This window comes from Ammospiza caudacuta, chromosome 5 (genome assembly GCF_027887145.1).
Source record: "Ammospiza caudacuta isolate bAmmCau1 chromosome 5, bAmmCau1.pri, whole genome shotgun sequence".
NCBI lineage: Eukaryota > Metazoa > Chordata > Aves > Passeriformes > Passerellidae > Ammospiza > Ammospiza caudacuta.
Window position 1 is genome coordinate 58,154,451 of NC_080597.1, and position 17,049 is coordinate 58,171,499.

Here is a 17,049-nt window from a genome sequence, read left to right on the forward strand (position 1 = left end):
AGGGGACTGAGTCCTTGGCCACAGCTTTGTTGTGGATTCTTTTCTATCTCTTCCTAGCTAGCCTAGCTGCTCTGCAAAACCTCTCTCCTTATTCTTTCTAGTATAACTATAATGTATTATATCTTATATTAATAAATTCAGCCTTCTGATTCAAGAAACAAGATTCACCGTCTCTCTCACCAGCCAGCGCCCACTCAGGCGCAGTAATAGGGTATAAGAAAGAATTTTTTATATGATGAGAGTAGTGAGTCACTGAAAGAAGTTGCCCAGAAAAGCTGTATCTGCCCCATTATTGGAACTGTTCAAGCCAGGTTGGATGGGACTTGAAGCAACCTGATCTAGGGAAAGGTGTCCCTGTGCATGGCAGGGGTGTGGGACTAGGTGAGCATTGAAGGTCCTTTCCATTCTGAACCATTCCATGATTCTATAAGTAGTACTGTTTGGCTCTTGTTGATACCCAGTCTGAACAGTGTGATTTATTTTTAAAGGTGGATTGATGAGAATCAATAGTCAGAGCAACTTGGGGCTCAGATTCATGCTTCTTTCCTGTCTGGCAGCACAGAGCATTTCAGAACTGACAAATGTGCAAGACCTTCATGAAATGGGTCAAAAATCCAGTTAAAAGATAAGCCACGGTTTCAATTTAAAATTATTTCTGAACAAAAATGCCTTGGTCCAGAAGTGTCTGTGCTGTACAGTAAATACTCTATTTGCTGCACAACAGGAGAAGAAAGCTTTATGTCTCCCTACCCATCACAATTTCCTCTATCCAGCCTGAGTTCAGTTCAAGTACAGTCCCAATGAAATTAAATTCTGATAACCCAGTCATCCTCTGCTGACATTTCTATTGTTTCACTATAAGCAGGCTCAGGCAATAACCATTCTCCTGTTTAGTGAAATAGAAATGAACTTCTGCTAAATTTTAATATCCAGCTATGCAGTACATCTGGAGCACTGACAGCTTGGCTGGTCTCTGAGCAGGTGGAGCAGTAACATGGCTAAAGGCCAGTCCTGCTTTTTCATTTGTTGTTAACTTTATCTGATTTGCTTGTTGCTATGGCAGTGAGAAGCAGTCTCAAAGGAAGGAGTTAAGCTTTTCCAATGTGTATGGCCCAGATTTGCTGATCCCATACAAGTGCTGATTCTTTTTTCAGAACACCTCTTCTTTAGACTCAAGGCACCAGGACAAGAGCTTGTGGCTGGTTCTGGCACCTCCAGCATTTGTCTGAACAATTTTGTCAGGTTTAGGCTGTGCAGGTTAGAATGACTTTTCAGAAAGCTCAAATAAATCTAAGATGGTGAAATTAGAGGTAGAACTTTGCAAAAGTGTAATACATTTCTGAGGTGCTGAAGGTAGTTTAGAAACTGGCTTGGAAAAAATTACTTCTTGTAAACCAGGATGTCTATTTTCCTAAATGAGATTAATAACCAAAAAGAGGAAGAAGGGAGGATAAATTAGAGCCTGACCTGAGAACAAACATGAACACTCACCATACTGGAAGTTTGAATGTGAAATGAACAGCATAATTACATTTAACAAGTGCACTCTTCCACCTCAATCTACCCCCAAATGTGACAGTTTCCTCTTACGTGCATCCATCCTCTGCTTTGCTTTGTGATGTTTGAAGCAATTGCACTGAAAGCTCTCACCAGATCAGTGCCTCAAGGCTTTTGTGGAGGGTTTCAGCTCACTCCTTGATTTTTCACCCTGAGTTGTTGCTTCAATTTTACATTCCTTTTACACTGTAGCTGGGGGCTTTGGGTGGGGTTTTTTGTGGGGAAAATTACATGCTTGTTGCCATTATGATTGATACTGATAAACCACACATCCACAGAAGTCTGGATCTGCTTCGAGAGGTTCTTATTTTATTCTTAAGTCTTGCAGTACATCTTCTTTGTGTGTCAGTCCACATGGGGGACAGGAGAGCTCCTGGATAGCTGAGAGTTTTAGTGAAGTTGGCCCTTATTCATGTGGCTATTGTTAGTCTTAACTCTCTGTCCTCTGAGCCATGCATTTAAATACATGTCCCACCATCCAGTACTCATGATTTTGCTCAAGAGCTGCCAGTAAACACTGGATGCATGATAGTGCAGACTTTCCAGTCATGCATGCTCCCATTTCTTCATCAAACCTGTCAGAAGAGCTCTGTGGTGTTTTCAGAAAATCATGTAGTATCTGCCTCATGATAAAAAGATGCTGCTTTCAGTCCAAAGAAGAAGTTGTTTAACATACCAGCCCTTTGCTGAAGTGTCCCATCCACAGCAGCCAACACACAGTGCACATTGCCAGGCAAATGCTCTGCCTGGGCACCTGGAGTGCCTGGAAGCATTTGATCAGCTTACATGCTGTAAAGTTTGGACAAAGCAGCCCCAGAAAGGCAGGACTCAGCTCCTCATCTCTCTGCTGTTGCAGGAACTCATTTGTGTTATGGTTGCTGTGATGAGGGGGTCAGGTCAGCCACTGCGGTGAGCACCCGACTGCCAAGAATGCACAGTGGAAATTCTCCGCTTGAATATCCTGTGAGTGGGTGGCTTGTCTGAAAAAACAAGAAACAGGCTCCCTTGAGTCTGAGAAAGGAGGGAAGTTGAGGGGGAAAGAACAGATCTAATGGCTTGAGTTCCCCACTCAGAGGTTTAATTTAGCTCCTGTGGTTACCTTTATAGTCCATGAAATGACATTTTGACCTCCAAGAAGCTAGCTGGTGTATACAGCACTTCACAGGCTATGCCTTTTATTTTTGTGTGCATAACGTGCAAGAGTTGGCAGAATAATTTGGCTTTCAGTGTGAGGCAGCTAATTTTGGTTGAAAATTACTTTTTCAAGAGCCAGAACTTACTGCAGCTGGAACCAGGATGAGGAGAGGGAAGGACTTGTGAAGGAAAGATGGCTGTGATAAGGGCACAGCAACAACATGGCCTGTACATTCATGAAAATCTTATCCACATCTATGTGCACTGTCATGAGGTCTTGGAAACAGCATCCCCGTTCTCTGCTTGTGTGGAAGCACAGGAGCCTATTCCTACTTGTGAAGAAGTGCACTTGCATCAAAGGCAGACCCCCAAATGGAGGTCAGTGCCTGCAGGAGCCAACAGAAGGGAGCTTAGGTGGCTTTGCCATTTGCTGCCCATCACGTCCGTTTGAACACCTCCATCTGTTGCTGGCTTCCCCTTGTGCTGCAGCTGGCATCTCTCAGCATCACGGGGCCACACTCTGACACCATCCTCTCTTCCCTTCCCAGTTGTGTCTCTGCTTGTGATCTGGCACAGTTGTGCTTTTTCCAGCATCCCCCTCTGAAGCATAGATTTCATGCCAAGGTTTCTGTGCGTCTCTGTTAGGTTCCTCTCCTCTGGTGCTGTCCAACTGTTCTTGAATTTTGGGCCCCTCTTGTGATCCACTAGTAGCTTCCTTGGTGGTTTTTTGTTTCTCTCTTTGATTTTCTACCTTAGTGAAGGATAAAGGGCAACCAGTTTTATCTCAGTGGTGCAGTTCACGGGCTAGAAGCTGCTTACCACAGATGGATACCATAGTAGACAGTATCCCTTATTTACAGAGTCATGTCCAGGAATTCTTCTGGGAAAGGAAACTTTGTATAGATGATGTTGTGCTTGATGACAGACAAATGGAAAAGCAGAGAAATAGATAAAGAAGACATGCAGAACTTTGGTGATGCTCCATGGGTGTGCACTCCTCTTGTTCTTGGATGGTTTGTAAGGGACCAGAAGTGAGTTGGCTGGACATGACAGTGCAAACCAGGAAAGCTGCAGAGCAAACAAAAGAAGTGAAGAAGAACGTGAATCTGTTTGGAAAATCCAATCTCAGATGCAAGATGGGTGAGCAAAAAAGAGGCTGGGGGAATGGTTCTCTTTTACACCTCTATATTTTTAATTGCAAAGAAAATTGTGAAAAACCAGGAAACAAAAAAAAAAAAGGAAAGAAAAAAGGAATAAACCCATTGCTAGCTAGGTAAAAGATGGGCTTTGATTTGACACCAGCAGACCACAGAGATCTAAAATGCTAGGAACTCTCTTAGAGAATTTTCAGACTACAAACAGTATTTTTTTACTAAAATAGAAGTTTAAAAAATCTGAAGAAATAAGATATTACCTTCCTAACTCTGCAAAAAGACTAATTGCTACTCATAAAATATTAAAGATTTGAAAGTTCATTGTAGATTAATAAACAGGATAAAAAATGTAAGAGCTAAATGTGAATGCTCAGAGCATCTGCAGTAGCTGTGTAAGAGCAGCAGCCATGTACACTGCTAATAAGCAAGTTCATGTCTAAATGTGATTATAAGTGGAACAGACATGGAGATAATTTACCCTCTAGCATACAGAAAGCATGAAACTACAATGAAAAATACACAGCATTTCTATGAACAGATTTTTAAGAAAGGGGCAAAAGATAAAAACAAAGCAAGCAAAGAAGAGATTTCTGGCTGTGACGAAAAATACAGGACACTGGAAAATGGCCTGAACGTGAAGTCACAGATATACTTGGACCAGCTGGAGCCTTTTTGTCAATATTTTTCTTTGGTTTTTTTTCCAGTACTTCTGTGCTGATGAAGCAAGAATAATACAGTGGCACACAAGAATCTAAATGCCACATTTGCATTGGTATTACAAGGAGGAAATATGAATTTGCTATTAAACATGCTGTCATTATTTGAACATTAGGTACCAAAAGCAATGTACAAGTGTTGTCGCACTGCTTGGAGCAGATAACCACTGCTTTTAGGTAAACCATAGCAGCAGGATGGGTACTAACCACAGGTGTAAAAGCACAAGAGATAACCTATTTATAGCACTTTTATCCTTCCAATAAGGAAAATAGCCTTGTGGTTATCAAAGCATTGGGAAAACTACTTATCAGTTCAGTAATACTTACACAGCAGTCTGATACAAGATGGAAAAGTTGGGTTGCAGGTGGACTTTGAGATCTTGAACTCAACATTATTACATCTAGGTATGGCTTAAGGAAGATTTATGTGTAAAGTACTCAAATTTCTCTTTGCAAGCAGGCTGCATTCTGATTGGACCTACAAGCAAGAAATCCTCTTTAGATCAAATAATTTTTTTGGGATAAATCGTGCAGTAGGGAGCAAGTTATACCTGGTGATCGAAGATCACTCCAAACTGTACTATTGTATTGAATTTTATTCTGGACAGCATAGCTGTGGATTTGCACAGGTTTTATCAAAACTGCAAATCCACTTTCTGCAAACACGGGGCATGATCGTGAGAACGAAAGGCACTGGGGAGTGCTGGTGGCACTAAGTCCCTCTGCTGGGAAATGGCTTTCCAGACTCTTCAAAAACCAGGCCACTGAACAGCTGACAGACATTGGAACAGGCTTTTTCAAGCTAAACTATCAAAAAGCCCTCATAACAAGGTAGCCTGTTATTGCAGAAAATATTTATGCTCAAGCATTAAACTACCTGGAAGACATGAACAGTATTTTCCTGGTGACAAAAGAAGTATAGACCTGAAAAAACATTCCTCCATTTCAAGCAAAATAATAGAAAAAACTGAAATATGTTTGAATTATTTTCTACACTTAAAGGAATTATAAAACAAAGGTTAAATCATCATTTGCAGGGTTGTTTAAATTTTACTGTGTCCATGAGAAATGAAGTATTGCCAAGTCCTCACAAAGGCTGATGTTTTCCAGAATTATTACAGGACTGCTACAAATTCCATACAGGACACATTATCAAATGTTCTGTTTAACATCATAATTGCACTGAGCACTGCAGTATGATGTTACAGTGATGTTATAGGAAGTGTGAGTTCCCCTGGGTGCCTTCTGACAGAGCCAACAAAGATCTCGAGGTGCAGAGGGCTGAAAAAGAAAGGGAGGTATTTATCATGACAGCAGGTGTACTTCTGATTCAGAGACTGAAATGACAAAAGGGCAGAAAGAAGGAGAGAAGAAATCCTTGAGGGGATTTGGAAAAAAAATAGCATCACTGATACTGCAGCACTTGGGGTTGGAGGCTTATCAGTCCCATTTGTAACAGTTGAACATTCAGGTTGAGTTCAGTTTAAAGGGCTCTTGGTAAAAGCAGCATTTTTATTATCCCTCAAAGAAGGCTTGCACAGACAGATTTACTGTCTGCCCCTTGTCTTCCTCTGCAAGGAGAAGGAATCTCCTGTAGGACTTTGGTAGCAACATAGAGCTGTGGGTCAGTTGCAGCTTTGCCAGGCTGCATAAGATAAGACTTTGTAAGATGAGATTAGATCTGGCACCTTGCAAGGGCCCATATGTGTCTGACTGACTGCTGAACCATGGGAAGGGGCTGCCTTCTCCTTAAGTAGCACAGTTCTTGTTGAAGTCTTGGATCACCACTGATGGCACTTCTTCAAATTAACTTGGCATTCAGTAAAGTATCATTCTCCTCCTGATCCTATCTACCTAATTGCATTTTTGAAAAATGCTTTCTGGTTGAGCATTTGCATGACCCTACTTTTTCCTTTATTGGTACTCCTAAGAAGACTGCCAGGTGGGCTGATGGAGCTTTGTTCTTTGAGCCATCCATTAACATTTTAGAGGAGCAATAAAACTTATTCATAGCACATTGGTTTTGCAATAAAATTATTATTAAAATTGTTAAAATTCTTGATAATTTATTTCAGCTGCTTATTTTTTCTGGCAGGTCCTTAGGAGGAAGGGAAAGGAGGGGAAATATGAAACAGAAAATAGCAAGTTAAAATTAATCAATTAATATTCTCTCCAAGTTTATAGTAACAAAGTGTTAGCAGTCATGCTGAAGAATTTCTCTGCACACAAAGCATCGTTCAGCTTCTCCTTATTAGATCATCTTTATGAAGCGTCCACATTATTTAGTCTCTTGAGAGCTCCTGGTATTTGCAGAATTACTTTAAATGTGTTAAATATGAATATTTTGAATTAAGTGCTTTTAAAATTGTCCTTTGAGGGACAGCTGCAAGATCAGCAATTAAAGACAAAATAAGGGTTAGCCATAACCATTCCACTTCCTCTTTGGCTGCTCTCTGTGTTAGTTCCCACAGTGGTTCTTGGCCCCAGTTTTCCATTCAGCCTGAAGTGCAACTGAGATGTGTGTGCACAACGGATGCATGAGGGGTGGGTGGTGAGTTCTCCTGTCTGGTGTAGCTGAGTTTTCAGTTCCAAGAGGTGGAGTTGACGCCTTTCTAAGAAAAAAGGGAAAAAAACCCCAGTTTCTGTGGAAAACAGAACAGATACTTCTTTTGTTTCCCCCTTAGAGCTGTGTTTTTCAGAGATAACTTTGCTGGCTGGTTACCTCTACATCCCTATTCCTAGGGAGATAAATGCAGGCAGCCACTAACAGGTCCTTCAAAGACAGTGACGCTGAGTGGTTTGACTTCAGGTTTGTGGCTCAGTTTGCATTTACTGATTGTTGGCAACAGGGACAGCTGAGCCCTGCCTAAGGGACCCATCAGATAACCCAACAGAGCTGTAACTCCCACTTTTGCTAAGAGAAAGGAATATGGCTGTCCACTGAAGTTCCTAGCAAGCTTCCTTTCATTTGTTATGCTGAGGTAACAGAGAATAGTGTGTGTGATGATTCAGAAACCCTTTTTTTCTTTCTTTGTTTCCTTTGTCTATGTTTAAAGGCTTGCTTTTAGTGGTTTCTTGTTAATTTTCTTTTTAAGCTTGTCCTTGGAGCCTAACCTTCCTCCTCTTACCTGGAGGTAGTATTTAGGGAAAAGGCTACAAATTTTAAAGAGATTTTTTTCAGAGGTCCATAGAGAAAGAATTTGCCTATACTGCTTTTTTAGTGGTTCTTGAAGAAAACATTAATCTGAAAGCTATCCTAAGCATGCTTAGGATATTATTATGCAGATAATAATTCCTGTGGAAAACACAGAAGTCCAGCATGGTTAACAATTTATAGCAATTAGGATTTAATTTGAACTTAATAAAAGGTATGGTTTTCTGTCCATGTGGTAAGGCTATGCTTAAAGTATTTGACCCGTTTTTATAAACTATGTTTTTATTAACTGTGTATTTCATATACAGTTCTAATTGTAATCTTTTTAGCAACAAAATTCTGTTATAAAGAAGCACAAATGAGTTTTTTCCTATAAAGTGCATATCTAGACTTATTCTAATTTAAACTTCAATTTTTTTTTTAAAACTGACCCCCTAAAACTTCTTATTTACCCTGGTGCATCTTGTTTCAATCTCGCTTCAATCAGCAAGCAATTAAATCCAAATATGAGGATGCACACACAGGGTTATATAGACCTAAATGAGCTTTTAAAATGCTTTAAAATTACTTTGAATGACTTCCCTATATAAAATCTTGTAACCTGAGTGATGTATTAAATTAAAGCTAAATCAAAGGGTAGTGCATAAGAGCAGTCATATGCTCACTCTTGAGGAGTGAAGGGTTTACAAACAGATTTCTCTCGGGGAAGAAAAGCAATTGACACCCAATTAGTTAAAGCATATTCCTAAAGCTCAATGACTCGAGAGCAAATTACGGTTGTCATTGTGGATTTGTGAAGTGTGCTGAACCATGATGCATTCCTTCAGAGGGAACTTGCTTAGACATGAAAGTATAAAAAAAGCAGAGCACGTAAGAGTTTTCCGTGCTGCTATAATATCTGAGCTTCAATAAAACAAATTTGTAAAGTAACCATGAAGTCAGTTAGATGTAGTTTTATGGATTCCTGCTGCTTGTTAAAAACCTGTTGATGACTCACCGAGCTTTGAACTGAAATGCAATATATCAGTCCCTTCCTCCCTGCGATTGGTGTGCCCTTGGCTTTGTAGCTGTAAGCTGTCACAGAGATGGTCTGTGCCTGAGCAAAGCTACGTGAGAGAAGGGGTTTGCTGCATGACTAGGAAGAGGTGGGCGTGTTGCTCTCTGTCTCTGAGAAGGGCTCTTCCTCCTTCAAGTGGAAGATCAGTGCTGTGTGATAGTGAACAAGGAAACCCTCATCAGCAAGGGCCGTTTTCAAACTCCGTTCCTCTTTCTTTATATGCATGTCCTTCCTATGAAATAGCCCCAGTCCTGGACTTTATTATCAGTCAACTATTTTTGCAAGATTATGCAAGAGGAGAACAGCTGTCATTTACAAATATACATGAGTCTGGGAAATAAGCTTATTACTTTTTTCGACTCATTTAAGAAAAGCCTGTTTTAGCATGGTGAAGCAGTACATCTGAAAAGGCATCACCTATTCACAGCCTCCCTAAAGGTCTTGATTTAGTATGCTTCAACAAACACAGGATCAGGTTCCCTCACAGCAATGCCCCAGCTTAATGCCACACACCTAGACCTGACATCCTGTATCTGTGTGCAACCCCAGGGCAGCTGCCTGCCCAGGACATGGTGCTGCCAGCCCAGGACACAGTGGTGCCTGTCCAGGACATGGTGCTGCCTGCCCAGGGCACAGTGCTGCCTATCCATGGCACGGTGCTGCCTGCCCAGGGCACAGTGGTGCCTGCCCAGGGCACAGTGATGCCTGCCCAGGGCACAGTGGTGCCAGCCCAGGGCACAGTGCTGCCTGCCCAGGGCACAGTGATGCCTGCCCAGGGCACAGTGGTACCAGCCCAGGGCACGGTGCTGCCTGCCCAGGGCACAGTGCTGCCCACCCAGGGCACAGTGGTACCAGCCCAGGGCACAGTGCTGCCCGCCCAGGGCACAGTGCTGCCTGCAGACACAGCAGCTGTGGCCCCTGGGCACGAGGGCTGTGGCACGTCTGCAGGCGTGGTGAGCCATGGGGTCAGCAGGCAGTGGCACCCAGAGGCAGCTGGAGGCCACATCACGCGGCCTGCTCAGCTTCCATCATTCTCTTGATTCAGCAGCTTCAGTGTGGTCCTGAATAAGGATGCTTTTCTCAACTGGAAGCAGAAACTACTTAGTGACAAAGTAATTAAATCATGCTGCTCATGAAAAGCCCTTACTGTTAATTTACGGTATTTGTTGGAGCTCCCAGAATACAATCATTGACTAAATTGAGAACAAAAGGAGGGAACTTGTTGAGGAATTTAAATATAAAACAAATTTTATAACAATTTGAAGTGTGTCTGCCTGATTTAATTGGTCTTAAGGAACCCACTCCAAGGTTCTAGGTACATTAAGAGAATTTGAGCATTTTCTGATTTTCTTTCTTTGCAAGTTTATTGCCTAAGAATAGGCATACAGTTTTACCACAGTTATTGAGAGCCTTATGAGATAAAGGGAACAAACAGGAAGCTCTCACATACTTAATGGCTGCTAACTCTACATTTTGTGATAGGGAATTGAGACTTGTATAAATTCTCATAAAATACAATAAATAAAAAAAGTGCATTCACATTATCTCTTATTATTTCAACATGAATAGTAAAAGATTTTGTTTTATTTTAGAAGATTTGTCTGTCATTGCTCCAGTTTTAGTATTTTTCAGGTAGTGATATTAAACTTATATTACCTATTAAGCTAAATAATACTGGTATAAAAAATTTTACTGGTATAAATTTTATTTTAATTTTCTCACTTCGTTTGACCATCTTCTCTTTGCAGGAACCTCATCCTTCTCAAATAAGACCTGAAAGTGGTCCACAAGCAGGTGGAACCAGACTTACCATCTCTGGTATAAATCTGGCTACTGGTTCCAAGAAGGATGTTCAAGTTACAGTCGGTAGCCAGCCTTGCAATGTGTACGTAAGCCAAGTAACTATATAGAGCTGTGTCCTAAAAAAGCACCAACCTTTTCTGCCCTTTATAAATTAAACAAGTCCTTTGTCTATATCTTTGTGACTCCTCCCATGCAATGGAGATCTGCATGTAACACTCAGAAAGAAACTCACTCAGAGGCTTCAGCGGAAGGAGCAGCTATAAAAATACCTTAAGTGGGAGAATTTAGATGTCCAAAAATTTCTCCAATTTTGGCTTTCTCTGCTAGACTGGCTGCTTCAAACCCACCCATGCTTTCACTCAGCATGTCCTCAGTGGTTTTGTATAAAATACTAATTGTTTAGTCTCCCCCATGGTTTGTTCTGCTCCCTTCTTTTTCCTTTTATTAATTGTTGCCCTTGTCTTTTCCCAGAAAAAAGGAAGGACACTAAGTGTGCTGACATTGCATTGTTCCTGTGTTTGTACACTGTTTGTTGTTACATCCTATATCTCTTTTGTTAAAAAGCTTATGTGCTCTAATGGAAGTGTTATCTCCTCTCATAACTACTGTACCCAGCAAAAATAGAGCCCTGGTATTTTTGTTCTGGAGTATACAGTAAAAGAATACAAAACTCCATAGTCTTAGTAACAGAAGATGTTTCCTCTTCTTTTTCTTCTTCAATCTAGTACTGAATTTGGAGACGACATTGTCTGCATTACAGGACGTAACAACAAGGTTGAACCTGTTCCAGTCACAATGAACTACGGGAGCACAAGAATTACTGTCCCACAGCTGTTTACATACAGTGAGAATCCCACTGTCACCAAATTCCTGCCAGTCAACAGCTTCAGCAGGTAATGAAATGTTTGTCATAACTTTCTTCACAATCGGCTTAAAATATGTGTAATAGGTAATAAAAATATTAAATATAGAATTGTTTGGAATACACTCCTATACTGTATCAATGCACACATTCAGGAACATAGGGCTTGTGGTCTTAACTGCAATTGATGTTTGAAAGTATTCAGTTTACTTCCTAATTTTTATCCCTTTTTAAAGGTCAATGTAAAAAATGTAACATCATAACTTAACAAACAGAACATTAAAAACAAATTTGGCTGTGACTTCTCTTGGAGATATTAGTACCTGTCTTCTTGAATATTGAGTAATCACTTGTGTAAAATAGGATTTGGTTGTAATGTTTCCTTTTCATTTTTGGTTGGGTGACTTTGGGACCTGGAATTTTTCTTTGGTAGATCAATAGTGATTTACCCCATGGAATTCAAATTACTTTTTTTCTTCTATATCAACTAAAGCCTATTTTTATGTATTGCTTTGAGGTTTACTATCCCTCTAAATCCATGTCACTTCAATGACTTTAATTCCCACTGGCAAATTCTTCTTCTTATGTGAATGTATTATTTTTTTTAAAATGTGCTGCAAATAAAAGGGAATAGAAAAGCCAGGTCCCTACAGACCTGTGGAAAATATACTCTCAGCTTTGTCTCTATGTGCATATTGTAGGCAGAGTGATTTTAATAGTAACATTGGAGAAGTAAAGCACACAAAGATTGGCATCAATGTACAGCCAAAAATCCTGGCAAAGCAATTTGTACTTTTTTCAGTCCTGCTGTTTTAAATAGAGTTTTAAGTTGACATTGATCTTTTAAATGCTTTCGTCATCAATAGGTTTAACAGAAGTCCTTTTTGTAGGACATCTAATTGTCATATAGGCATCACACATAGGGGTTTTTTTTCAGTGGAAGCAGTTGTAGTGCCGTATGAAGCAGTGTATAGCTGTGGTAGTCTGCAATGACTTGACTTCTTTTTTAATTCTGCTTTGCAGTGGAGGGAGAAATATTACAGTAACTGGAACTGGTTTTGAGCTCATCCAGTCTTTCTCATTGGTGATATATGCAGAGCGTCCAGAAGCAAGGATGAATCAAAAAAAGGTAATTTTCTTTCTTTTCCCCCAAAGGCATAACACTGCATGAACAGCATATAATCTGTTCAAAAACTGCATATAAACTTTCCCACTGGACTCCACTGGGCTTGGACTGAAATATGGTTTGAACATATTTCTGAGTCTGTTCAGGGTGTTCCTGTGGAAAGTCTCGACTTTCCTACCATCTTGCCTTACATTCATTTGTACTTAGCAATATTCTGCTTTAAAATTCATTTCATTCAATATAGATAAGGATAAAAGATGTATTTCAGAGTTTGGAAGTGTTTGTTTTTTCTTTATCTTTCTCCTTCTTCTCCCCATGCAGCCATTAGCAATTTGCCTGAAGCAGGATCAAAGTCTAGACAATGCAGAACACTCAGCTTTGCACAGTGTCTTTTTTTTCCTGACATCTCAATGAGCCAAGTCTTCTTTTCTTTTTTTTTTTTCTTCATGCATATTCCACCTGCAACAGGCCACAAAAACTTGTGGAAAATAGCATTAAAAAAAACTCCTTCTTGCATCTTCTGTTAAGAGGAACTGACATTGCCAATAGTATCGATTTCCCCCTCTTCTAGTGAAGATCACAATTTATTTGATTTAGACCTAAAAGTGATCTTCCAGTAAGAACATTATAAGACTCTTGCTAAGGCTGGCTCTTCAGTGTAAGACTGTCTTGTGATCCATAAAGAGTTTGTAATGAGCATGTTTTGTATTATATGCATGACTCAACTTTTAGAGTATGCCAAAGCCAGCTGAATTTGGATACATTAAAACCTTATCCCTAAAGATTTTTAGGAGGAAAATTGAGTACATTTTTAGGCCATAAACTTCAAAAGATAATTATCTTGATAATCTTGACTCCCAGGACAACCTAAAAGTCTATTTAACATTCTTGACAGTGTTTATCTACATTTCTTACACCTCCTCTTATGTATACTCAACCTGTTAGCTTGAGTGAGCATTACCTATAGCACACATTCCTTTTTAAGACTTTGCAGACTACTCAGCTTTTCTATTGTTTTGGTTTGCTTTTACTTACATGACAATATCAGAAATGTTGGGGAGAAGCTATCTAGTTGCATTGAGTCATGAAGTGATAAACAGAGGTGGTGATAGAATAAATATTGAGGGTTCCTATTAGTGTTGTTACCTGTGGTCGATGTTACTGAATGACTGAATGTGTCAGGGTAAAAACATTTGTTGAATTGGGGATGGAGGATGGTGAACTGAGTTGTTACCTTGAGTAGTTAAGTGATAGCTGTTGAATTTTATTCCAAAATTTCACCTAATGATTGTATTGAAATTTAATGAGGTATTATATGGTGTAAGCAGAAAATAATCAACCCAAGGTACTCAAAGGTACAGAAGATGATCAGGATTAAGGGTGACATATTAACTTCCTAATCTGAGAGGAATTTGATGGTATCAGTCCAGTGGTAAAGAGCCATACAAATTGGAGGCAATGGAAACTGACCCATAGCCCAAGCTTCTTCTGCAGGCAACTGCTGGAATATAGTGAATTGATGATTTATTGCCATCAAATTTATTTCTCTTTTTTTTTTTTTTTTTTAATACTTGTACTGTGGTATTTTTGCTGTTTGGAGAGGATATAAATTCAGCAGGTTTATTTCTATGGTCTAAAGTTATCAACAGTTAGGTACAGAAAGGAATCATACTCTAAAATGTGCATGTTCTTCTTCTTGTCTTGTTTCTTACAGTTTTATGGAAAGGTTGTTACAAGACTTAATGAAACCACGGTGGTTTTTTCTTCCCCACCAATACTGGAAGACCCAGAAAACTATAACATTACCACTGTTATTCTAATGGATCATTATAAATTGGTTGTAAAAAATGAGAGCCACTCCTTTGCCTATGTTGCAGACCCAACTTTTGAAAACTTCACAGATGGCATCAAAAAACAAGTCAACAAACTTATTAATGCAAAGGTAACTTGTCAAAAATTGGTGCTTGCTCATTTTGTCCTTGAAGCATGTATGGAATTTTTCTTTCTTTTTTTCTCAAAGCCTTAATAGACATTTGGTGCCATACCCCAAATTCTTGGTAGAGTCCCTTACCTCTGCTAGACGATGGACATTGGCAGCTCCCCTTTTCTCCCCACACCCTTTCTCAGAAAGAGTTCCTATCTTTTTTAGCTGTTCTGTGGGTTTGCCAAGGATGCCTCCTCCTGCTGAGTCTGACATTTGCATTTGGAAATGCCCTCCCCAACAGACCTCCCAGGAACTGGAAGGGGCATCTCATCTCACACCAGGAAGGAAGGGAGAGGAATCACATAATTCCCAATCACTCTGCTGTTCTGTAGGCTGCAATGCAAATCATATCTGCTGCTGAAAGGGATCCAAATGGAAAGTTGCAATTCAGGATTTCTTGTCCCCCAAGACTTTGTGATGATAACTCAGCCTTTTATTTTCTGTCTAGGGCAGTAACCTGAACAAAGCCATGACAATTGATGAGGCCCAAGCTTTTGTGGGTGATGAGCCTTGCAATATAAAAACTCTGACTGAAACGGACTTATATTGTGAGCCACCAGAAGTACAGCCTCAGCCAAAGAAACGGCAGAAGAGAGATACCATCAATAACCTTCCCGAATTCATTGTACGTTACCTTTTCTGTGGAATTTAGTTTCATGTACCAATAACACTGTCACAGCGCCTCTTGACTGAAGTAATTTGTTCTCCAAAGATGTTGTAGTACTGTGAAGAAACTCTTTGCAGTTCTTTCTTCCTCCAGCTTCTGCCTACTTCATAAAAGATGTCACATGAAAAGAGCGGTCTCAAGGCTGCCAAATACCTTTATTATATAGAAATGTAGAACTCTAGCCAGACAGACTTGGGATTTTTCTTCCTCAGCTGAGCAAAATTGAATTACTTAATGGAATAAAGTGCTAGTGACCCAAAGTCAGTTTAAAATATTCCAAAGTAATTCCTTTGTTTGGAAGTTTGAGCTAGAAATTCACTTGTGAAAATTACTAAGAATTTACAGTGCAACTGAGAAGTGGACCACCTTACATTTGCACTTGTTGAGACAAATGTCTGTTTTTATCCAATTAGGTAAAATTTGGACTCCGGGAATGGATCCTTGGAAGGGTGGAATATGATAACCGTGTGACTGATATCCCACTGAATCTAATTTTGCCACTGGTACTTATTCCTATGATAGTAATCATCGGCATTTCTATCATCTGCTACAGGTAAGTTCTTCTAATTAGGTGCTTTTGTTTTCCTAAAGCTTTCAAGGTACTACCTGATTGTTTTCAGCTCAGTCTACAGAAACTATCTTCATCTTTTTTATGAGCTGCAGAGTTTAGAAAAGGAATTACAGCTGGAAATATGTATGAGCACCAATTTATTCCTCTCACGCATGCCAAATTCCTTGGTGTCAGTCAGCCCAGTCCCTCCTTTATATATAAACACAATTGGTCCCAGGCTTCCCAAGTAAACAACTGCAGACTGAGTTGCACACATACCCTTTTGAAATGGCAGCTAAAATGGCACTTGTGGAGGAGATAACTTAAGGATAACTTATTCTGTATAAATACCCATCAACATTTGTGCTGCCTCAGTCAGCACTGTAGGTTTGAGCTGAATGGTTTTACCACGGAGTTGGTTTTGTTTTTCCAGCTAAATTACCCACACACAAACTTCATTATTAATGTCGGAATTCATGCTTCATAAAGGGCCAGAATATATGTCTGTATTTCACTACTTAATCAAATTTTAAGGTTAGTAATGAGGGCCTCATACTGTCCCTCAGGAAGGGGTGGATTTCACTCTTATGGTACATATCAGTACAGCTGAAGCATGTGCTGTACAGTTCTTGTGAGCCTCCATCAAACCTTCTGAGTTTGAAACCAGACGCTGTCCTGGGTGGCTTAGAGCCAGTACAGGACACGTTGCAAGCAATCCTTGCTCAAACTGACTTCCTGTACTTGATATATGATTGAAAGCATTTGTAGCTACTTCTTACTGGATTTTAAATTACTGGCCCAAGTGTGCTTTGAAGCAACCAGCCCATGATAGTGCCAAGTCGCTTACATGGAATGAAGATTTTGGCCACTGTTGCTGTTTTGCTCCTCCATTCTCTTTCAGCTGTATTTAAAAAAATCAAAGCCATGAAAACTTCTTCCATTCCTTGGGCTTCCCTCTTTAGGCTGTTGCAAATTATTTACTTTTGCATTTTATAACTTTTTTTCATTCTTACCTCTGTTCCATAAAGACGCAAGAGCCAACAAGCAGAACGAGAGTATGAAAAAATTAAATCCCAACTTGAAGGCCTGGAGGAGAGTGTCAGAGACCGGTGCAAGAAGGAGTTCACAGGTATTACAGATATTTTCACTGCCGTGGGTCCTCTTCAGCAATCAAGACATGCTGGAGGAAGGGTGCTAGCTCACTAAAACTGTCTTCTGGGAAGAAATAATCAATACATCTTAGTAGTCTTCATTACTGGCATTGACATAGAGCAGGTATTTTGCT

At 40.0% G+C, this 17,049-nt stretch overlaps 1 protein-coding gene across 3 annotated transcripts in view; it reads left to right on the forward strand.

Annotated features, from left to right (window-relative positions):
• PLXNB2 (plexin B2) overlaps positions 1 to 17,049 on the forward strand; it is a 250,394-nt gene that overhangs the window by 208,056 nt on the left and 25,289 nt on the right. For all 3 annotated transcript variants that reach the window (XM_058804457.1, XM_058804458.1, XM_058804460.1), the window contains 7 exons: positions 10,521 to 10,657; positions 11,301 to 11,468; positions 12,461 to 12,566; positions 14,278 to 14,505; positions 14,996 to 15,172; positions 15,628 to 15,767; positions 16,793 to 16,893. In XM_058804457.1, coding sequence (XP_058660440.1) covers positions 10,521 to 10,657; positions 11,301 to 11,468; positions 12,461 to 12,566; positions 14,278 to 14,505; positions 14,996 to 15,172; positions 15,628 to 15,767; positions 16,793 to 16,893 — 1,057 coding nt within the window. The remainder of the gene's footprint in view (positions 1 to 10,520; positions 10,658 to 11,300; positions 11,469 to 12,460; positions 12,567 to 14,277; positions 14,506 to 14,995; positions 15,173 to 15,627; positions 15,768 to 16,792; positions 16,894 to 17,049) is intronic.